Raw genomic sequence first — 24638 nt, 5'->3', positions numbered from 1 at the left:
CCGGCTGTGTTGCAACCAGCCAATATACATTGCACCACACATCTACAGAAGTTTGTCCAAGTTTTAGAAATCACACCTAATCTCTGCAAACTCCAAAAGAAACAGAGGCACTGCCGTGCTTTCTTTGTAATTGCACGAGAGTGCTGGGCCCAGAACAGGTCCTCCGAAATGAAAACACTGAGGAATTTAAAGTTGCTGACCCTCTCCACCTCTGATCCCCCAATGAGGACTGGCTCATGGACCTCCAGTTCCCCCTCCTGAAGTCAATAATCAGCTCCATGGTCTTGCTGATATTGAGAGATTGTTGCTGTAGCACCACTCAGAGAGATATTCAATCTCCCTCTTATATGCCGATTCGTCACCACCCTTGATTTGGCCAACGACAGTGGTGTCGTCAGCAAACTTGAATATGGCATTGGAGCTGTGCTTGGCCACACTGTCAGGGGGCTATGCACACAGGGCTTGTGGTGCACCAGTGCTGACGGAGACTGTGGAGGAGATGTTGACAACCCAAAATGAATAGCGTCCGCAAGTGAGGAAACTGAGGATCCAATTGCACAAGGGGGTATCAAGGCAAAAGCCATGATTAATTTTGAGGGGGTGATATTATTTAATTCCTCAGTTGTAGTTGATAAGGAACATCTTGCTATAAGCATCTCGCCATCCAAGTGTGGATCTGTTGCGCCAGTAGGCAAACTGGAGCAGATCCAAGTCGCTTCTCAGTCAGGAGTCGATGTGTTTCATCGCCAACCTCTCAAAACACTCCGTCACAGTGGATAAAAATGCTTCTGGCCAATAGTCTTTGAGGCAGGTTACCATATTCTACTGAGGGACCAGTAGGATTGTGGCCAGCTTGAAGCAGGTGGTTACATAACACCGCTAAAGTGAGAGGTTAAAGATATCAGCGAACACTCCATCCAGTCGATCAGCACAAGTTTTTAGCTCTCAGCCAGGTACCCTATCTGAGCTGGATGCTTTCTGTGGGTTCACCCTCCTGAAGGGTGCTCTCACACTGACCTCAGTGACTGACAGCACTGGGTCATCAGACGCTGTTAGAGTTCACAAAGGTTTCTCCACGTTTTGACTGACAAAGCGAACATAGAAGGCTTTGAGCCCACCTGGAAGCGAAGCCCTGTTGTTACCTATGTTCCTTGATTTCTCTTTGTCATAACATTCAAACCATGGCACAGCTGTCGAGCATCTTGCAGTGATTCAAGTTTAGCCCAGAAGTGCCACTTTGCCCGTGAGATGACTCTCCTATGATCACACCCGGACCATTTGTATCTTACTTGGTCACCAGACCTGAAAGTCTCTGATTTGGCCCTCAGCCGTTTGCGAATCTTATCATTCGGCCAGGGCTCTGGTTGGGGAAGACCCTGAATGAGTTTGTGGGGACACACACACACCTACAACTGTTTTCATGAAGTCAGTGACAATCTCGGTGTATTCATGCAGATCCACTGATCAGTCCTTGAACTCAGCTCAGTCCACTGACGAAAGCAATCTTGTAGCGGCTCCTCTGCCTCGCAGGACACCTCTTTGTCGCCTTCATCTCTGGAGCTTTGCTCTATAGCCTCTGCCTGTATGCAAGACAGCCAAATGATCCAATTTCCTGAAGTGTGCCCTGGGCATGGAACTGTAGCCATTCCTCATCTTAGTGTAACAGTGATCTAATGTGTTGGGACCTCTGGTGCTACAGGTTATATGCTGACGGGAAACGGGCAGAGATTTCTTCAAATAAGCCTGGTTGAAGCCCCGACCATGATTTGAAATGCATCGGGGTGGACAGTTTCTCGTTTGGTGACGGCAGCACGCAGTATTGGAAGTGGCTGATTACAGCTGGCCGATGGAGGCATGTACACTGCGATCACAAAGCTCATGGAAGAGCAGTGGGTTTTTGTTTGCAACAATCTGCACCTTTTTAGCTTCCTGATACGGCTACTGTGTTCGTTAGAAACCATTTTACAATCCATTGACAAACGTTACGTCACCATACAAGGGAACACCCTCAATAAGCTGTCACTTGTGGTGCATCCTCCAAATGCCTGGCCTTTATATACTTAACAATCAGTTGATTGGTCATCATTATGGAAACCCCACTGTGACATGGGGGGGGGGGGGGGGTCTCGTTGCCGATTGGTTGCGTGGTAAACTCTGTGTGTTGACTGGAATTTTGCCTACACTGGCTTATAAATGGGATTGAGATCTATGTGTCTGTTTATAGAATTATTTGCAGAGAACCACGAATGCAAGCAAACTTCCAGACAGCACAAAAATGGATTGTCAAGATGGGAGAACTACTCAACCCAACCATCAACTACCTGAGCTACACATTTTCCAGCGTTATTTCCAACCAGCTTACGATTCACCCAGATGCCCAGTCCTCCTGACCAAGTAAGGAAAATGACCAGGAGACCGAGCTAAGGAATCACACACTCAGTTTCCAGTTGATGAATACGAAAGCAACCATCATTGCCTTCCTAGCACAGAGATTGTTAAGTATCAATTCTGACAAGATTAGCTCATCAGAATGGACTGCCCATTAGAATCAGTACTTGCTAGTTAATACACTTTTATTAAAGAGACCATGTGATTTCTTTGACAATGGATCAGTAAGAGTAAAGTGTCGATGTAAAAAGAAGTCCTAGTAAATAGATACAGTCGGCCCTCCTTATCCGCGGGGGATTGGTTCCGGGACCCCCCGCGGATACCAAACTTCGCGGATGCTCAAGTCCCTTATTTAACATGTATCAATGCGGTGGTCTTTAGGACCCAGCAGAACCCCGGAATTTATTTAACATGGCTCCGTGCGGTGGACATTACGACCTGGCGGCACAGCTCTGAATCCACAGTGTTTCTGTTCATGAAAATAATCACGATCGCGATTGAAAATAAGGTGGAAGTAATAACGCAACCGGAAAGAGGTGAAACGCCATCGGTCATTGGAAAAGCGTCAGGCTACAGTCAGTCAATGATCGGAACAATTTTGATGGAGAATGTGTAAGGTACAGACCCGATGAAAGCTACAATTATTACTAAGCAACGCAGTGGTTTAATTACTGAAATACATGTGTTTCTTAAGTGTTTTATATACATAGAAAGGTAAAATATGTACTATATACTAAGAAAAATGTTTGACTAACTGACGCTAAATAATACCGGATGTACCTGTTCCGACTTCAAATCCGACTTAAAGACAGACACAGGAACAGAACTCATTCATAACCCAGGGACTGCCTGTACTTTTAAGTCATTTCTGGATTACTTATAATACCCAATACAATGTAAATGCTATGTAAATAGTTGTTATACTGTATTGTTTAGGGAATAATGACAAGAAAAAATAGTCTGTACATGCTCAAGCAATGAGTGCTAGAGAGAGAACTTCCGGGTTTTCCCGATCCACGGTTGGTTGAATCCGCGCATGTGGAATCCGCTGATAAGGAGGGCCGACTGTATTATTTCCTCACATCCCAAAAGCAGTATTTTTTTAAAACTTGCAAGGCAATAAAAACGTGCAGTGTTGCAGTTGCTGCCGGTTAAGCATCCTATCTAATAGTCTGTTCTTGATCAACTTCAATACAATTACATATCAGAGCCATGCAGACCTGATGACAGATGCAATATCATTCATTGCCTTCACACTGTTGAACCCCACTACCAATCAAGCATCGAAAGAACCTCAATGAATAAAATTCAGCAGAACACACAGTATGGAAAAAAAACTTGTCATTCTTTCTTTGAATGTTTTACTTACCAGTCGTGGATGCTGTGGCTGCATTGGAACAAACTGGCTCAAAGGGGGAAGGTGAGGATGTTGGTGAGGTGGCAGATGGGGAGGGTGTAATATAAAATGTTCACTGGAGATAAGAGGGGGGAAGGTTTGATAAGAGACTGGCAGATGCTGCATTGTGCATGCATGAATCAGCTGAAAAACAAAATAAAGACACATTTACTAGGGGGAAAAAAGTGATACCTGGAAGAAAAACAAATGGTATTAGATGGATAACAGCTACAGAGGCAATCAAACTTTAACATCTGTAGAGTTGTTAAAAGTGTATAGTTTGATTAAATAGAACAGTCACACATTTTACAACGTATTCCACAATACATTCTGAACAATTTTCTTCTGTGTCATTTGAGAAACATAGCTTGAAGTGTTTCTATTGAAGACCAAAGTGCAATATTCTGGCATGTTTTCCTGTTATTCAAGAATAGTGCAGATCTTCAGTCGTTTAAGAATCTCCTTTCTTTTCTGCCATAGTGCATGATACCAGTAATACTACAGTTCCATACTCAAATCCGTATTGAGCTCACATGGATGATGGCAGTGAGCTCTTTCAACAGAGTATCACAGTCAAGTCTAAAACTATCACCAATTAATGCTCCAGGCTACAATTCCAGCAGCAGTTACTAGATAGTCTAGAGGGGGAAGCTTCAGTAAGTTCATCATTCCAATGAGACTATTTCTATGCTCACATTACTGCCATTTACATACTGCGAAATCTGCAAAGGTCAAACTTGGGACTGTGTGGTTTATTTGTTAACCACGGCGTTTGGCAAACTTCACAGAATATTAAATTATATTAACATTTTTTTTTAAAGTATTTATTTTTGCAGCCACACCTGGTTAAATGTGATCTTCCATAGACTCGTTTACAAGAAGTGCATACATAACCTGAGTCATTTGTGGCTTCACTACAGAAATAACCAATACTATGGAAAATAATCCATTCATAAAGAAATTGCTGTTTTTGGACAATAAGTGTAAAGGACCAGATTCTGTTCTTGGGGTGAATGGTTTATTCTGACCATTCATTACACTTGCCCAGATTTCCGCATGGATCTTGCTCTAGTACAAACTGGAGATTATACAGCTAAAATGGTGCAGTGCCCCCTTCAGGGATCTGCACCAAGTGAAACTAGCTATTCTGCTGGGCACCTCACTAACCATGAAAAACTGTAACAACAGGGTCTTAACTAAGTAGCAAGTAATTAATGATATTTTGTTAATTTAAGTAACTATGCATCTTTTTAACTGGTACACCAACTAATAATAGTTTATGAGCAACACTGATCATATACAAGTATTTATTTCAATGTTAAATTATATATAAGCGAATTATTAAAGGCAGAGATAAAAGATATGCAGCAAAAATTAATTAAAGAAATATTAAATTAAAATGGAAGTCAAACTTGTACAAGTGAATTTTCAGTGTCATGGAGATCGTATGGCATTAACTAGTGTAAATTGATCTACATTTTTAAAAATAAAATTTATTAATCTAATACTTTCCTGGTGAGTTTAGCCAATGATATAGTTGCAGCAACTTCAAGCCATTCTCATATTTCAGTGAGATATCGTTTATACAGATTGTCAAACTAGAAACTTTAACCATAAAATTACTCCCTTGCAGCTACCATTTGGTTTAGAATCTGATAGAAATTTAAAAGCTAAAGTATCTCTGCAGAATATGGTGCCAATTTTTTTCCCCACTTGAAGACAGAAAGGAAAGTTACAAAATAATGTAACTTATGTTCCTAAACTGCTTAATTAAAGCAAATGAAATTGAGGATTTAAAAAAACAGAAGGAAAATTGATTGAAGTGGTACTTTTTGTCCTCTTGTTTATGCAAAGGGATTAATTACACTGCTGTTCTTATAAAAGAAGCAATGGTTAAATACTATTACACTATGTTCTCTGCTTGAACAGCTTCAGTTCATGCACTGAACTCAGCGTATTGTTAATACATAATGCAAACATTAAATGGAGACATCTCTACAAAGCAAATCGATTTTTAAAAGGTTTTGAGTGTCTCGGCCTCAGTAATTCTGATAAAAGTAAACAAAAAAAATTGATAGAGTTCACAGATAAACACAAAAGACAGTGTCCTGTAGTAAAAAGATAGTAGAATATTTTTACAGTAAATTGAAAACACAACAAAAATTGGAAAATAAATCATTTATATAAAATTATTGGTTTGTAGTATCAGACCAGATTTCAGGAGCATTCTATAAATGTAGGCCATTAAACATGCTCCATCCACACTTCAACAATAACGTGCAAAATTAACAATTCTATTCACTTATGGATATGTTGTGCAGATAGCAATGCATCCTTCAGATGTCATCACAAACTTACTGAAGTCACATTGAACAAAAGTGCTAGAATTTAACTCAGGGTTTCCTATCTCACAGGACATTTCTTCTGGGAAATGGTTTCTAAATTTAGATGAGTGTACAGCAGTGAAAACAGGACTACCTGAAACTTTAACTCGGGAAGCTGTGCACTTACTAAAGAATATTACGGACACTGCAAGATTTTTTAAAATTCTTATTCTTCGGAGCAACTTTACACAGATTAGCGATTATTGTACCATGAAACTTACAGGTGGTGGAACGCAGCAAACTGGGTAGTGCTGTCCACTGAACATTACTGAGCATGCTGGGACCTGTTGCGTGTTGCACCCTGGAATGTGTTGCCCCGCGTGGAGTGGAAAACCATGAGCCGTTACTGTGGTAACAGTATAGGACACAGGGACTGTTCCTTGATGCATCTAGAACACAACGGAAATGGAAGTATTCTTATTCGCAACAGCACAGCATTTAGTGTTTCTAAAAAAAAATCACCAGCAGCAAGAACATCCTATTCATGACCATCTGCATATCTAGGTAAAGTTAATGATACCATGCCTATTGCATGCAACAAGAAGAAAGAATCAGAAATGAAATATTTATCTAAGAATCTTAATAAGTTGGTCAATGTACAAACTGTACATTTAATTGGCATTTTAATATCTTTATTTAGAAATATTTCTACAAGGATTCTTGTCAAATATTGCCTGTAGCTGTATAACCATTAACAAAATCCAGCTGAGAATCAGGTATTATCTATATTATGAGTAGTAGGTAATCAATATCTTATTATTTATTACATCTCTTTCTGCCAACACAAAATAAATTATCTTCTCAGAAAGTTGAAATACACTAGCTGAAAAGCCAATACACCAATATTACTGTTAATCCCTGACTGGACAACAAAGGAAGTCAGCTGCCAGCATCTGCGAACAAACTGAACCATCAGGGATGAAAGATCTTGTGCAACGGGTAAACAGAGATAATGAGCTCTTTGCTTTTTGCAAACCTGAGGTTTATAAGACAAAGTGTGTTTACACCAGTCGCTGTTATCAGAAATGCTGATAATGAAATGGTGGCATTGGGATACTGAAGCAATGCAAATAGGCCTTTGAGATTTAGCAATACTGTAACAACGATCTCAGTATGGCATTTTTTTTCCCCAGGGTAGAGTGTGGGGAAAGAAATGAACACGCTGAGAAATCCTGGATTCAGTTCTCAGGACAGTAAGCGTCATGGCAACGGGACTGAAGGAACTTTAAAGAAGGTTTCTAAAAGGCAATGCACACTTGGCAGGTGAAAACACAGTGGAAGGTGAGGGACTTCATCCTCTGACTCAGGTTCCAGCTCTCAACTCCATTCTTTGTTCTGGTATGTACACAACTATAAAGAAATTGGATTCTCTACACTCCTTTGTATGCACAACTGCACACAAAATCACACTAGATATTTATTTTTGGGGTCAATTAGTAACAATCAGGAAATTTGCCTAGATAATTCACTGTCATGCAGCTAATGTTAGTTTTGCTTCCATCAAACAGCTAACAACATCACAGGTCAAGCCCCACATTTCTTCCATTGCACTCATATAGTAGGGTTACCTATGATCTTTGTTCTTATCTAACAAAAAAATAAGGTCAGAGGCATATTGCACAAGGCTCAGGAGTAGGATGGCAATAAAAGGGTCTATAGTCACACATGTTCAGCGATTTACTGCTCCTCCATTCACCGGTCATTGTCTTTCTCCCTCAGACTTTCGCTTTACAGGCAGTCAGTCATCAGCCTGGAGTGGCTCAGGCTTCTCCTCTGTCACACTGGGGAGAAACGCGCCCTACCCCAATCCTGCATTTTCCCTCCCCTCCAGCAGCTGGCACAGCAATGACATGGCACCTGTGAACCGAAGTCTCCTGAGGAGTCTGCATGCACGTTGCGAAGGAGCTGCTCTTCATGTACTTTGGTCCAGTTTCTGGAATTTGTCTGGGACTTTTGGGCAGGCACTAGCGCTATGCACACTGCATGCTCGGCACACCAAATGGACGTGACCTTCAGCTTCTTGGTAGATATGAGCGGTTAGTGCTGATGCCTCACACCTCAAGGGATCTGGGCTTGACCCTGACCATGGGTTTTGGCTGGGCGCTCTAGTTTTGCCCCACATCCTAAAGGCGTGCAGGGATGTAAATTTGGATACTGTAAATGACCCACCTGTGCATGTTAACTGGCAGAGAGAATCAAAGGAGGTGGTGATTCATGGGCAGACGTGGGGAAGAGTAGGTCGCAGGTATCAGGAAGATAATGGGATTCTTCCTCGACGAGGTGGCACAGACCTGACGAACTGAATGCATTGGCCCAAGTATCAGATGCCTTTTACATGCTCAGGGTAGGTCACGTAGCAAGGCCTGTGGAAACTTGCACAATGAACTGCTATTCCGCCCTACACCTCGTTCATTTAAAGAATATTAGGCTGTGTGCTTTCGGTCGGAAAACTCACAACGGCGCCAAAGGATTTGCTGACACACGCCATTATCGAAAGAGCAGCCGATGAAGAAAATGGAGCAGTTCTAACCTGTTCGTGCAGATCCACCATTACGGGATTTTGCTGCGGAGGATGAGCAGCTGGGTGAAGCATACGTGGTGGGAGGTTTGTATGATTGTAAGATCGATTTTCATCTATAGGCATTTGTTGTAAATATGGAGGGTGGTGGTAGCTTTCATCCTGGTTGATGGGATTATGCAAAGGTCTGTCACGCCTACCCCACTGGCGTCGCGCTGGAGGACTGCAACAAACCGGCAAGAATGTAAAAAGACTGAAACTGTAAAGAGAAAAGATTTTTAAAATATACACTGAATCTACACAAGCTTTACAATCTCATTCTGAAATTTACTCATCTATAGTCACACCCACCACCCCAAGATTTTGCTGTCTTAGACGTCTTATGACGCCACCCACTCACAATCCCAGCACACAACACCTAGCTATCCCTAAATCATTTCTTTTAGCTACTTTGGCCTGCTGGGAAGATCTTAGCAACGGAACTCACAATACTGCATGAACAGAACTACTAACTATAAAAAGAAGTCTGTCGAAATACAAATTAAATTTCAAATTTCCAGTTCTTCTATATATACAGTTCTGGAGGCCACTTGATAAAATATTTCCACTTTCTCTGCCTGCTGTTAGAAAGAAGATCACCCCCATTTTCCCTCATGGCAAAAATTCTCCAAACCGAGCAATACCCTCTCATAAACTGAGGCTACGTCCACACTAGACCGGATAATTTTGAAAACGCTGGTTTTGCGTAAAAACGATAGGAGTCCACACCAAGTGTTTTTGAAAATACCTACGTCTACATTAAAATGCGTATTTGGGCGAATCTCCTCCTACTGGGCATGCGCAGGACACATCTACAGAAAACAAGCGACATGTTTGGGGTCGAATCTCACTGTGCAAGTCCATGTTTCTGCAGTTACAGACCAGAAAAACTTAAAACAAAATTGCCAAATGACAGACAGCTGTTGGCTCTCACGCAGGAGGACTTAAAACTAAAAAAAAAACAGATACTGGAGCGTACGGAGGCAACCGACAGGGAGTTCACAGACAGTATGACCCGGCTGACGACGAACATTGAAAAACTGACTAACTCTGTTGCATTAATAAAGCCCCTTGTTAAATGTATAAAATATGTCTGCATCAGTGTTACCTTGTATTTTCATACAATGTTACATTAGGCTGTTACACATCTATCGTCAGAGAAGTACTTGCATAAATAGGTAAACTACCTTCATACGAGCAAGGACAGAAAACAGGGCAAAGTGGGTATACTTATTTATTCAGTAAGTTATGGGTCAAAGTACTTGGTGAGTACATTCTAAGGCTAAGTCCACACTAGACCAGATAAATCTGTAACCAAAGCTTTTTCTCTTCGTTTTGACCCTCCGTCCACACTGAAATGGCGTTTCCCTCCCCTGAAAACGGAGCTTTTCTAAAATGCCCTCCAGAGTGTGTAAATTTGAAAACTCCGGATTGGGCAGAGCAGTGTGGATGGGGTAACTGGAGAAATCAAAAAACGCTGCAACGAGACTGAAGCCAGAAGAGTTAGAAACGTACCCACCAAATACTTTGACCCATAACTTACTAAATAAATAAGTATACTCACTTTGCCCTGTTTTCTGTCCTTGCTTGCATAAATAGGAAAATCACCTTCATACAAGTACTTCTCTGACAATAGATGTGTAACAGCCTAATGCAACATTGTATGGAAATACAAGACAATACTGATGCAGACATGTTTTATACATTTAACAAGGTATTAATACATTTATTAATGCAACAGAGTTAGTCAGTTTTTCAATGTTCATCATCAGCCGGGTCATACTGTCCGTGAACTTCCTGTTGGTTGCCTCCGTACGCTCCAGTATTTGTTTTTTCAGTTTTAAGTTCTCCTGCGCGAGAGCCAACAGCTGTTCGTCGTTTGGCAATTTCGTTTTAAGTTTTTCTGATCTGTAACTGGACAAATGTGCACCAAGTCTTTCACTGCGAGATACGACACTAAGCATGTCGCTTGTTTTCAGCAGATGTGTCCTGCGCATGGCCAGTAGGAGGAGATTCGCCCAAATACGCATTTTAATGTGGACAGAGGTATTTTCAAAAACACTTGGTGTGGACGCCTATCGTTTTTATGCGAAACCGGTGTTTTCAAAATTATCCCGTCTAGTACGGACGTAGCCTAACTCTTCTGGCTTCAGTCTCGTTGCCGTCTGTTCTGAAATTGTTAGGTTGCATTCAAGAAAACAATGAAATGGTGTGCTGCCGTCACCATCTGTTCCGGCACGTCATGACAGCGATTTTTGATTTCTCCAGTTACCCCATCCACACTGATCTGCCCAATCCGGCGTTTTCAAATTTACACACTCTGGAGGGCGTTTTAGAAAAGCTCCGTTTTCGGGGGAGGAAAATGCCGTTTCAGTGGGGAGGGAGGGTCAAAACGAAGAGAAAAGGCTTCGGTTATGGATTTATCCGGTCTAGTGTGGACGTAGCCTTAGGAAAGGACACATGTTAAAACATGAAACAAAACCAAAAAATGTTTGAAATAACCTGTGGATCAGGCAGTGTCTGCAGAAGGAGAAAAAGGAGTTAACATTTCATGTCATAAACCTGTCATCAGAGCAAAGTGCAGGTAAGGGATGAAGAGAGAAAGGGAATGTTTCTGATGTGGTAGAGAACAGAAACAATGCACCTTAAAACATATTCCATAGTCCATTTCTTATCTTTCTTCTACAACTTTCCTCCTTCCACAACTGACCACCTGAAACTTATGATGCTCTTCAATTTTTGAAAAACTTCAGACCCCAAGGAAATGGATTGCTCCTCGCTTTCTATCTGAACATCGAACATAGAACTCTACAGCACATTCCAGGCCCTTCGGCCCACAATGTTGTGCCGACCACGTAACCTACTCTGGAAACTGTAGAATTTCCCTGCTGCATAGCCCTCTATTTTTCTAAGCTCCATGTACCTATCTAAGAGTCCCTTAAAAAACCCTATTGTATCTGCCTCTACTGCGGTCACTGGCAGTGCATTCCATACACCACCACTCTGAGTGAAAAACTTACATTTGACATCCCCCTTGTACCTACTTCCAAGCACCTTAAAACTATGCCTCCTCATGTTAACCATTTCAGCCCTGGGAAAAAGCCTCTGGCTGTCCACATGATCAATGCCTCTCATCATTTTATACACCTCTATCAGTCACCCCTCATCCTCTGTCGCTCAAAAGGAGAAAAGGCCAAGTTCACTCAACCTATTCTCATAAGGCGTGCTCTCCAATCCAGGCAACATCCTTGTAAATCTCCTCTGCACTTGCTCTATAGTATCCATATCCTTCCTGTAGTGAGGTGACCAGAACTGAACACAGTACTCCAAGTGGGATCTGACCAGGGTCTTATATAGCTTTAACATTACCTCATGGTTCTTGAACTCAATCTCACTATTACACATTATGCCTTCTTAACAACACTGTCAACCTGCACAGCAGCTTTGAGTGTACTACAGACTTGGACCACAAGATCCCCCTGATCCTCCACACTGCCAAGAGTGCCATTAATACTATATTCTGCCTTCAAATTTGACCTACCAAAATGAACCATTTCATACTTATCTGGGTTGAACACCATCTGCCACTTAACAGTAGCACGAACACAGTCCCGCCACTACCACAAATTCTGCAGCCAATATCCTGTATCTGAGGATATCGCAGGCATCAGCACACCTGAAGTGCAATGGGCTAGCCTCGTCCTGGAACCTTGGCCCCCCGATCACTGTTGGTTCCCTGGCAGATAAGTGTGCAATGAGTTGTCTCCATATTCTAGTGCCTCGCTGATTTCCAACGTGATAAGCTCTACGTGTTTCATACTGTTTTAGCGTAACAGCCCCTCCGCAGCCCCATCCCACTGTCTTTACCTTTCTCTATACCAACTACTCATTCGTTGCTTTGTCTGACCTCACCCTCTCAGCACTTTACCTCCCCCTACTCAACACTGAACTCTATTTCCCACAAGCAATACAGAGATACCATTCTCAGTGTCAGTACATAAAAAGAAAACGTTTCTATCACTAGCATCTGTGGAAGGAGAAACTAAAGCTGATGTTTCAAACCAAAGACCCAAGTTAGGAAGCAAGCAATCTTTATACTGCAGGGAAGGAGAGAACAAAGAGAATGTGTCTGTGATCGAGAAACTAAATGGAAAGAACTGGTGGGGGTCCAGCTGACAGGGGATGGGGAAGGCTTACATCTGTTTGGAAAGAAGATCAGACGGGAAGTGAAGAGTGTGTCTGGAGATAACTTCACTCACCACAATACTGAACTGATTCCACTACCTACGGACTCACTTTTACGAATTCCACAACTTGTATTCTGAGTTTTTATTGTTTATTTATTTATTCTCACTAATTTTTTTCTTTTCTTTTGTATTTGCACAGTTTGTTGTCTTTTGTGTATTGGCCGTTTATCCGTCTCTGTCACGTGCATTTTTCATTGACATGATTGTGATTCTTTCTATTTACTATGAATGCCCGCAAGGAAATGAATCCCAGGGTAGCATATGGTGACATTCATGTACATTGACAATGAACTTGCTTTAAAATTCTGAACTTTGAACAAGAGGTGTACATGCTGAAATCTGGAGCAAAATGCAACTGCTGGAGGAACTCAGGAGGTCTGGCAGAGTGCACGGAAACAAAGGGATGATCAATATTTAGGGTCCTAAGTGAGGGAGGGAGAGAGGGAGGGAGGGGGAACGAGCGCAAGTGTCCGTGCCTGTGCCTTAGTCTCTGCTCTATTGTTGACATTTCCTATGACCTCCTCACCCTTCTCTGCAATTACAACTTAAAATAGGTTTGCTTTCTAACATGTTAGTTCCAAAGAAAGAACACTGATCTGAAACGTTAACCTTTTCCTTCTTCATGAATACTGTTACATCTTCTTGAGTATTTCTAGAATTTCTTTTTGTCTTTCAGATCTCTATTGTCAGCTAATTTATTGCTATTGAGAAAACTCAAATGCAATATAACGGACCTACAGGCTTAAGGAAGTAGAACAGAGATTGAAGATTTTCACCTGGGGGTGAACTTACAAACGTGATGCATCTAATGTTGGAAAGATGTAGTATCACTGAATGTGCTCAGAAAAGAACTCTTCAGCTAATTCTGATTCAGCTAAGTCCAAAGGACAAAGATAAGAATAAAGATAACTGCCCTCGGAGCCAGAGGTTGAAAAGATTTTTTTCCCCAATTTTCATGGGCATGGAAAACTCGTGATCAGGAAAATTAAGATAACAAGATGATTTAAAGGCTAAGGCACACTGATTAGATAAGAGCATTAATACATAAAAGACTTGACATTTTGGAAGATTAATAATGGGACAGTGGAACAGACAAACCAAGGTAGATTTACATAGGGAGCTAAAAGCAATAAAGGGAAGACAAGCAGCAGTTGTTCCACAATCAAAAGCAAGTTGGAGACAATTGGATCAAATACTTGGACCAATGCCGTCCTTTCACTTGAAGAATTACGTAAAGGCACAAAACCTTGCAAACGAATAACGAGGCAATTTTAGATTTTACTCCACAATGCTTTTATTCCTTGTAATAAAAAGGGCATAGAGGTCAAAATATTATTTGATCTCCATCTGAATAGTGTACCCCATTTAAGATTGTATACAGCAAACACAGATTGCTCCTAAGGTACAAGCTAATATTTATCAGACTAATATAGAAAATCAGAAAGAAGAAAGCATATCCTTTAAGGTGTATGCCTATGTAAGCCAATAAAGAAACTCAATGCAATTGTGTTTGGACATTGAAGTTGATAGTAATGCTATTTTTTTTTAATCCCTTCCCTTTACTGACCAGTCCCGCAGCAACCACTAATACCTCGAGATACTGGAGGTCCATTGTTAATGTAGCACTTACCTTCTCCTGTGATGTGCTGGTGTGTTGCACCTTTCCCCTGAGAATCGTCGCTGGTTGAAAGGGGCTGAGGGAGGCCGCCTATTCACTGTTATTTCCCATGGTCGCATTGGTGGCGTCGGGAGAGGAGATGCACTCTGGATCTCGAGGACAGAATGAGATAGACGCCGACGCTTTGGGCTGGGACTTTCGTCACTCTGCAATATACAACACAGGAACCACCAATGTAATCCAAGAACCACAAAACTTTTAAGATACACATGGACAAGAAAAGAAGGGCAATAGATGTTCAAAGATGTTCTTCGATGAGATTTCATCAGCTGACCATTAAAGAATTTTAAAAAAGTTAGACAGCATACATTCTATTTCAATTCAAGGAAATGTGGCTTGAGTGATTACTCTTAATTTTGTCTTTGAATGACATCAAAGCCACTGTTTTCAAATTTGAGCGAGTATTATTAGGTAGGTGAAGCTGCAAAACATATCACTTGGATTAAATCTTTCCAAAAAAGGAAGACAGGTGGAAAATTTGGTCATAAATTCATAGACCATAGCAAATAAATGAAATAGGCATGCAATTAACATTAATTTGTTCCACACTTTCCAGGCAATAGCTATTTCAATCAAGATAAAATATAACATATATCCACTTTCCCCTCATATTGAGGAGCATTTACGTCATTGAAGCACATTCAACATCCTCTGTGTTGGGGTCATCACTGATCAGAAACATAACGCAAATACTTACCACTCATCGATAAAGGGGGGGGGGGGGGAGCATTTGCCTAGGTGCTGTGGATGTGGGTGAGGTCCTTAATGAGTACTTTACATCTGTGTTTACCAAGGAGAAGGATGTGGAGGATAGGGAGATCAATGCTGAACATATTAATAGGCTAGGGCATTTCAAGGTAAAGGGGGAGGTAGTGTTCGGTCTCCTAAAGAGCAGTAAGGTGGATAGGTCCCAAGGTTATTGACAGAGGCAAGAGATTGCTGGGGCCTTGGCCAATATTTTTGTGTCCTCTCTAGCCACAGAAGAGTTCCTGGAGCACTGGCAAGCAGCTAATATGTTCCATTATTCAAGAAAAGGAACCAGTGATAATTCTGGAAACTATAGACCTGTCAGTCTCATGTCAGTGGTAGAAAACTTACTGGAGAGAATTCTTTGGGATAGGATTTATGAGCATTTGGAAAAACCATGGCCTAATCAGGGAAAATCAGCGCAGCTTTGTGTGGAGCAAGTCTTGTCTTACTAACTTGAGGTTTTTTTTGATGAAGTGATGAGGATAATTGATGAAGGTAGAGCTGTGGATGTTGTTTAGATGGATTTTAGTAAGGTGTTTGACAAGGTCCCTCATGGGAAGATCATCTAGAAAATTCAGATACATGGGATCCCCCGTAGTGAATTGGCTGTTTGGATTCAGAACTGGCTAGCCGATAGAAAACAGAGAGTAGTGATAGAAGGGACTTGTTCCAGCTAGCGGACTGTCATTAGAGGTGTTATACAGGGATCTGTACTGGGATCTCTGCAGCTTGTCATGTATATAAATGGCCTGAATGAAAATGCAGAAGGATGGGCTAGTAAGTTTGCAGATAATACAAAGATTGGTGGTGTTGTGGACAGCGTAGAGGACTGACAACAAATACAAAGGGATACAGATTGGTTGCAAACATGGGTGAAGAAATGGCAGATGGAGTTTAACCAGGCCAAATGCGAAGTGTTACATCTTGGTAGGTCAAATGTAAGTGTACAGTACACTGTTAAGGACAAGGTCCATAACTCCATTGATGAGCCAAAGGTGCAAGGTTATAGCTCCCTGAAGGTGACTGCACAGCTTGATAGGGTGGTTAAGGCGGCATACTGCATGTTTGCCTTTATTAGTCGAGGCATTAAGTTCAAAAGTCAGGAAGTTATGTTGCAGCTTTATAAAACCCTAGATTATGAGAGATATTGACAGAAAAGACAGGCAATATCTTTTTCCGAGGTTTATAATGTCTAACACCAGAGGTTATGCATTTAAGGTGAGAGGGGGTAATTTCAAAGGAGATGTGAGTGGCAAGCTTTTTTTTTTACACAAAGAGCGGAGGTTCCTGGATAATGGCAGAGGCAGAAAGATTACAGACTTTTACGAGACGTTTCGATGGGCACGTGTATATGAGGGAAATAGAAGAATATGGACATTGTGTAGGCAGAAGAGATTAGTTTAGCTATCCTAGTTATCCATTTGATTACTGATTTAATTGGTTCAACTCAATTATTTCAGTGAAAGTATGCTTTCACTTAAGCAGCTGAGGTTTATATATAGTGCAAGGGTTGGTGTGGAAAGAGGAAGTGGGACGGTTCTAGATATAGCTGCAGCACAGGCAAATAGTGGATGTTTGGATAAGAAGGTCAAGTGCAAGGTCTCCAATGATTCTAAGCTGATTGGAAGTGTGAGAGGTAAGGTGGACACAGAAGCCGCATGGAGATATGGTGAATGGGTGAGCACATAGCAAAGTGAGTCTAGTAAGAAATAATGGGAGGTCATTTACTTTGGCTAAGAGTACTCACCCATGCACTGTACTAGGTACACCTGTACTCCTGCTCATTAATGAAAGTATTTAATTTGCCAATCATGTGGCAGCAACTCAATACATAAAAGTAGGCAAACATTGTCACAAGGTTCTGATATCATTCAGACCAAACATCAGTAGGGGGAAGAAATGTGATCTAAGTGACTTTGACTGCAGAGTGAATGTTGGTGCCATATGGGGTGGTTTGAGTATCTCAGAAACTGCTGATCTCCTTGGACTTTCACATACAAAGGTCTCCAGAGTTTACAGAGAAAGGTGCGAAAATCAAACACATCCAATGAGTGATTCTGTGGGCATAAACATCTTCTTAACAAAGAGAGATCAACTGGTTCAAGCGGACAGGAAGGCAACAGTACCTCAAATAACCACACATTACAACAGTGGCATGTGGAAGAATGTACGGCAGGTGGTACTTTATCGTGGATGGGCTACAGCAGCAGAAGAGCACAAACATGCAGTCAGTAGCCACATTAGGTACAGGCGATACCAAATAATATGGCCGATGAGTGTATGTCAGTGATAATAAACCCAATTCTGAATATGCTCCTTAGGTAACAGATATAGCATGACCTCATTTATTTTTGTGAACTTACTTCACTCAAAAAATTTCAGCAAGCTCGTAAGTAACCTGGTTTCAATTCTGACTTCTGGTGAAGTCTGTGCGAAGTTCTGCCAGGCAACTTGCAGTGGGTGCTCAGAATTTCTCACACCTCACAATCATGGGTATGGTTAGGTAAATTCATTAATGTAAATTGCTACTGCCTTGTAATCTAGAGGGAGTCAATGGGAGTATGGAGAAAACAAAGGATTAGTGCAAATAGGTGCTTGGTGATAAGCATGGACTCAATAGAACAAAGATCCAATTGTGCACTCAATGACTAACAGACACCAGAATATACATTTGTATGTCAATTAAATGCCAGTTTAATTGTCGAGATGCTCAATTCATTATCAGTTTTCAGTTAGTCACTGACTCAGTTCTCTTCCTAATTTATTTTTCAATACACAGGATGGAAAACAAAAAGCTCCTTCCAATTCCTAACATTAATTCCCACCATCTCTACAAGTAATGTACATGTGTTCACCAATTACTTTACTGAAAGCACAGCTAATTCTTATTCTCACCACTTCTGGCACCTGCTGATAGAGTTATTATTCCATTTTGAATTTATATCTTTTCTCCATGTAACAACTTGCATGTTTTGAAATATGCTTTTATATTGAATCACAATTTTAATTTTACTACTTTAAATTTAGACTTGAGTTTTCGGAAAAACATACTTTAGAACTTTTATGAGACTATAGTCCTTATTGGGATTTAATGTACCTACTTTCCTATCTTCCTATTAACTTTGCAATAACATTTGTCATCAAATACCTCCCTGACAATTTAACCTTGCTGTTTCAAGTTTAGCTCGCTTATCCGCTCCCTAAGGTCCCTGTTCATGTTGATATCATCAATATTGATCAATTCATTACTCTGACTATTAGAAGCTAAGAGTTACACTTGCCTTCAAGGCTTAATTCTGTTATCATCTCTGACATCATGTTCCTGGTTTTCAATTCTTTTGTATCATATTGTAGAAATCATTGCTGAGACAAATGCAGATTTTGCATGAAGTACACTTATATAATAATTACAACAGAAAGACCAGAGCTTTTTTTTAAAATGCATTTCTGATGATCAAAGTGAGGGGTACAAAGTGCTGTCTTTAGGATCTGGTGGATGGGCATTTCAAAGTATTGCCTGCCTTCTGTCTGCTCCACCACTGCGGATCAGTGGAAGCGTCAGCAGCACAGTGCACACTATGGTATAACAGGTTGTCAGTTCATCTGCTTCTTAGCCACAGCCTTAGCCTATATAAATCCCTTGCCGGAAAGACAGCTGGTATAAGTTGCCACGGCAGCAGCAGACTACAAAGTCTTGACCACTGATGCCACAATCACGTCAGCGGTTCTTCCAGCCATACCAGGTGGCTTCCACCAGTTCTGCTGAAGTAACCAAGGAAACACCTCAGACCGTTCTGTTAAAATGTAAAGGGGCAAAATGCAACTTAGCGTGCTTGTGGGAGCCCCCCCCCCCAAACACACACAGCTTCATTAACTTCACTTCTTACAATCCTTACAGAACTAAACTAATTGGCCTAGCTTACTTCCACTTGGAATTATGTTCCAGAGGGAACAAAGTGGATTGGAAATTGGCAGGTACTATCAAGCAGGAAAAAGTTCCTTTTTTCCAGTTCAGATCTTGCACCAATACAATATTGACGGATGTAAATACTGTTTGTATCACAGAAATCTAAAACTGATCTGTTTTTTCACTCCACCAACAACCATATGTGGGACATGAACGCACTATCAGTGCCCATCTTTCAGATTTACAATGTTAATGTTCTCCCTGGCCTCTTAAATTGGGATATTACTTCATGATCGTCATTGAGGTACACTGGAAAACTTCTCTTGCATATCATCTGTATAGATCAATTCATTACAACAGTGTATCGAGGCAGCACAACAATAGCAGAATGCAAAATAAACTGTTGCGGTTATAAGGCAAATGCAGCGCAGATAGACTAAAAGTCGTCAAGCCAAAACGAGGTAAGGTGTCCATCCGATGGAGGGGGAGGCTGCTTTCTGTCATATACTGGGCTGTGCCCACACTCTCTGTGGCTTCTAGCATCACGAGCAGAGCAGTTACCACACTGCCTGATGCTGCCGGGTAGAATGATTTCTATGGTGCTCTGACTATGAAACGGTGAGGACCTAAGGCAGGGGTTCTCAACCTTCTTCATGCTGTGGACCAACACCATTGAGCAAGAGGTCTGTAGACCCCAGGCTGGGAACTCCTGATCTAAGGGGACAAGACAAATTTATTTAGCCTCCTGAGGAAGCAGAGCCACTAGTGCACTTCTTGGCCTTGGTGTGAACACACAGGTTGCTCTCTACTCAATAAAATATTAAACTTAATAAATCGTTTAAATTCCCAAAAACAGCAAAAGCTGAAAATTGGAGTTACCCACAGGAAATACTGGAAAACGCAAAATTGATTAGACAGCAATCAGAACAACAGTTCACTGGCAACTATTTCACTGACATTAAATGTTTCTCTTCACACAGACGCTGCCTAACTTGCTGGATATCCAGACTTCTTCTGGTCTTTAAATAATTTTAATCCACCTCAATGTTTAATAATAAGTTGGTCAACCACAATTAGTGATATCAAGTTGAATTTTGCACATACATAGTACAGTGATTAGCTACAACAAATGCAGAACAAAACTGACTGGTCAAACAGTTTATAACAGTTCAGAAATCGGGTGTCTGAGGTTAATAAAAGCATTGTCCCGTCTAAACAAGAGTGAGCACAGTTGTTGTTATTATAACCAGTCAAAATCTTAAGTAATATGAACGCGGGAGCAAAGATTCCTGGCACCTGCAAAATCATTTAGTGAGGTTTCTTTGCATTTCATTTCACCTCAGCAGTCACCACCCCAATGGCCACACAGAATAAACACAGTTAACAACATGGAAACAGAAAATATCTGCATAACTCTGTAATTTCAAGTGAAATCTTTAGCACCTCACTTTGAGTTCAAGTTAAACCTAATGTGTTAACAGAACAAGGCATCAAAAAAATCCCAGGGCCTGTTCACTCACAAACCAAGAGAGCAATTCAATAAAATGTTCCACCACAGAATACGTACAGCTTTTTACAAGGTAACTTAAAAGCTTGTTTCTACAGGGTGCCACAGTAGTGTAGCGGTTAGAGTGTGCTATTATAGATCGGAGTGGAGCTCAGAGTTCAATTCTGACATCATCTGTCTGTACGTCCTCCCCTTGGAATGTGTGGGTTTTCTCCGGGTGCTTCAGTTTCCTCCCACAGTCCAAAGACGTACCAGTTGGTAGGTTAACTGGTCATTGAAATTTGTACCATATCTAGGTTAAGGTTAAATCAGGATTTGCTAGGCAGACTGGCTCGAAGGACCGGAAGGGCCTATTGTGTGCCGCATCTCAATAAACAAATAAAGTTGTTCGCAAGCACAGAGTGGATAAGTAGCTTCTATCAAAACCTTGCGATAAGGGCACCAGAGTAATATTTTACACTGTTTAAAATCACTTGTGAATGGTGAGGGGCATTCATTATGAATTTACTGAGCAAGTTTTGGTTTTGAAACTACTACATTTTATTACTTTCCATTGTAAAGTTAGAAGTGCTGTCTACCTCGCATCATTAACACGCACTGCAGTTTAGAATGGAAGGTCCTGTTTTACAATAACATCTTAATTCTTATCTCTGCTATAGAGGGACGCTGCAGAATAAAAACATATACCAGCCTGGAATAGCATCCTCAATTATTCACAATGTTCCTTTCATGACCAGGCACCTTGGGAAATGTGTCACACTATTGCTGTAATGGTATTATTTATCTCTGCAGGGAAAACTTTTCACAAGAGATACTGGTCAATGAGATTTTAGCACCAACATAGGAACCTTGAAGATAATCAACAGAACAATCTCAGCAAACATCAGTAATCAATTTAGTGACGCTTCTAAATAGTCTTTCACTTCACTTGCTCTTCCATCTCGGCTAGGTTGACATTTGGCCGAAAGTCCACGACAAGCCTACTAGGACCTGGAGTATGACAGTCGTCAGCATCTTACGAGTTAAAAATAAACCTGTTATTCTTTACTCATGTCACATCATATGTTGTCCAAGGATATGAATTTACATACTGTCTGGATGAATCCATGTTTTAAAAAATATGCTATGTACAGTATTTATGGTCTTCAGTTATCCTCAAACAGCCAAGAGCAGCGACTGAAACGTCGGCGTACCGTGTAACAGATTTTCACTTTATGTTCACCCACAGATCTGTGCTAATCTTTTCTTTGTCTAAAGAAGATAAAGTAATAATCAGCACTAGCTTGTCAGTCTTTGACGCCACCTTGAATGGCAGTTCTGATACAAAACATTCGCTAAGTCATTTCAAATAGACAATATCATTCCATTGTTGCTGTAGGGTTTGGGGTTTCCTGAGATTGTGGTTATGACTCAGGCATTGTATTTGTGCAGAGAAACAGGTGTGTCCTTTTCCACACAGCAGAGAAATCCAACGTTTATATAAATACAACAAATATTTCATTTTGGATATTCCTCTCACCCTAAGCTTTCAGAACAAAAGCTGAAGCATTTGGTACTGAAAAAGGCACAGAAGCAAGAGCCCTCCTAAGTGTTAAAACCAACCATTATCATATGAAGAGCCACCAATAAGATCAACAGGTGAAGATTCACCAAACACTTAGATACTTGATGAGAATGCATTTGCAAGCGAAGTGGGATATATGCCTTTATGAACTGAATCACATATTAACAAATCCTTTAGAAAACGCTGGTTAAGTCCCACCTGGCATATCAAGACAAAATGTAGGCATCAATGTCTTGCTGAGGTACTTTTTAAAAAAAACAGCTCTAGGTGTATAGAACTTCCAATGTGCACAGAGATAATAGAAGCCACAGCTGATCTCAGAAGGAGATTTGGAAGAAATCATGACTTTTGACAGAGTAAGATAAAACTAAAGCACTTTAGGTGATAGAATTGCAGAATTACAGACAGAGAATAGAGATTTACAGCATTTAACCAAAGATAACAAAGGGGAAAAATATTCAGCAAGCTTTCATTACTTGGAATGTACTGACTGACCTCTTGGTAGAAGTGGGTGAAAAAAGCGGCTTTTGAAAACAATAGAATACATGAAGGGGAGAAAAGTTACATAGCAGTGGGCTAAAGGTGAGGCATTAGGCAGCATTAAAAAGAACTGCTTCTTATGTTTCAGAAAGAAAAGATTGCATCATATAACTGTAACTAAGCTGTTGGAGTTCTGCTCTGCAGAGGACATTTTCTAGCTGTGCTTTGCTGGATGCTCATTACAATCATTGCAGGGATCTAGCAGTAGGCCTCTATATCATATCATATACGCACACACACCCCCCCATAAAATTATGAGGGGGATAGATAGATGTAGACAGTCTTTTTCCCAGGGCTGGGGGGGGGAGGTCTGTAATTAGAAAGCACGTTTAAAGTGAGAAGAGAAAAATTTAAAGGTAACTTATTCCACAAAGAGGATGGGGGCTATCTGAAATGAGGTACCAGAGGAGGTGGTGGAAGTCAATTATGATGTTTAAATGGCATTAAGACAGGTGCTTGGGTGGGAAAAGCATGGAAGAATATGGGGTTAATGTAGATGGGTATCCCAGTTGACATGGGCAAGGAGTGCTGAAAAAGGTCATTTCTCAGCTGTGAGCACGATATACGGTTTAAAAGGGAAGATTATGAACAGTTTGATGCAGTTTGAGATGCATTAGTTATCCATAGTGTCCGTGCATGTGTGGAGAAACAAGAGACAAAGATTAATACAATAAGTGACAAATCGATTTGTGCACAATGATTACTGTCTGGAGAAGCAACGTCCATCAGCACGTTCTCTCATTCATGAATGCAATGTCCAATTAAAAATGCAGGGAGTTATTACTGCAATTTCAGTTTTTAAAAAGGAGAAGCAAGAGAAACATATCAAGAATCAAGGTTGATGGAAAAAGGAATGGTTGATAAATAGAATGGGGAGGATGGTTGGGAAGGAGACTGTAAGGAAGAATCAAGAGAGTAGAGAAAAAGAAAAACAGACTCACAATCAATGCATTTGCCTCGAGCTTTGTCAACAGTTAAGGAAGATGGTACTGAGCAAACTAATTTATGCAGGAATGCAAGAAAATTAAACTGGAAGGGCACTGAAGAAATTGCAAAAAAAGTACTTATGGTGATTGTTCTGCTAATTGAAATAAAATAACTTGAATTTGCTCTGTTTTCCTATTTTTTAAGACTTCAGTGCACACGATAACTACTTTAATAAGAAACACACAAAATGCTGGTAGAACGCAGCAGGCCAGGCAGCATCTACAGTGCTTCTCCCTATCGACATTCCGGGTCGAGACTAGTCCTGACAAAGGGTCTCGGCCCGAAACGTCGACAGAGCTTCTCCCTATAGATGCTGCCTGGCCTGCTGCGTTCCACCAGCATTTTGTGTGTGTTGCTTGAATTTCCAGCTTCTGCAGATTTCCTCCTGTTGACTTTAATAAAAATATGGGATTACAAGCTTTATCCCATCTTATATTTATCTTTTTATGTCAATTAACCAACAGTAACCTACATTCAGTCTACTGAAAAAAAATTCTCACCTGCAAGGCCCATATTTCACACATCAGTGTAGTTTTTCCTTTTAAACAATACATTTAACATTAAACACAAAGTACACTGCAGATGCTGTGGTCAAGATGTACAAAAAAGCTAGATGAACTCAGCAGGTCGGGCAGCATCCGTTGAAAGAAGCAGTCAACGTTTAGGGTCTCAAGCTGAAACGTTGACCGCTTCTTTCAACGGATGCTGCCCGATCTGCTGAGTTCATCTAGCT

At 40.9% G+C, this 24638-nt stretch overlaps 1 protein-coding gene and 1 non-coding gene across 7 annotated transcripts in view; both read right to left on the bottom strand.

Moving 5' to 3' along the window:
- rnf44 (ring finger protein 44) overlaps positions 1 to 24638 on the bottom strand; it is a 158712-nt gene that overhangs the window by 21480 nt on the left and 112594 nt on the right. For 4 of the 6 annotated variants that reach the window (XM_073067602.1, XM_073067604.1, XM_073067606.1 and 1 more), the window contains 4 exons: positions 14603 to 14796; positions 8699 to 8945; positions 6390 to 6557; positions 3758 to 3928 (listed from right to left, as the gene is read on the bottom strand). In XM_073067602.1, the coding sequence (XP_072923703.1) occupies positions 3758 to 3928; positions 6390 to 6557; positions 8699 to 8945; positions 14603 to 14796 (780 nt within the window). Of the gene's footprint in view, positions 1 to 3757; positions 3929 to 6389; positions 6558 to 8698; positions 8946 to 14602; positions 14797 to 17763; positions 18225 to 24638 lie in introns of those variants that run through there. The other 2 variants (XM_073067607.1, XM_073067603.1) reach the window with 2 other exon arrangements.
- Positions 12315 to 12476, bottom strand: LOC140739636 (U1 spliceosomal RNA). The gene has a single exon (XR_012101702.1). It is a non-coding gene; the product is annotated as a U1 spliceosomal RNA (small nuclear RNA).

Source organism: Hemitrygon akajei, chromosome 15 (genome assembly GCF_048418815.1).
Source record: "Hemitrygon akajei chromosome 15, sHemAka1.3, whole genome shotgun sequence".
NCBI lineage: Eukaryota > Metazoa > Chordata > Chondrichthyes > Myliobatiformes > Dasyatidae > Hemitrygon > Hemitrygon akajei.
Note: the sequence above shows the minus strand (reverse complement) of the source record. Positions and strands in the feature narration are given on the sequence as shown.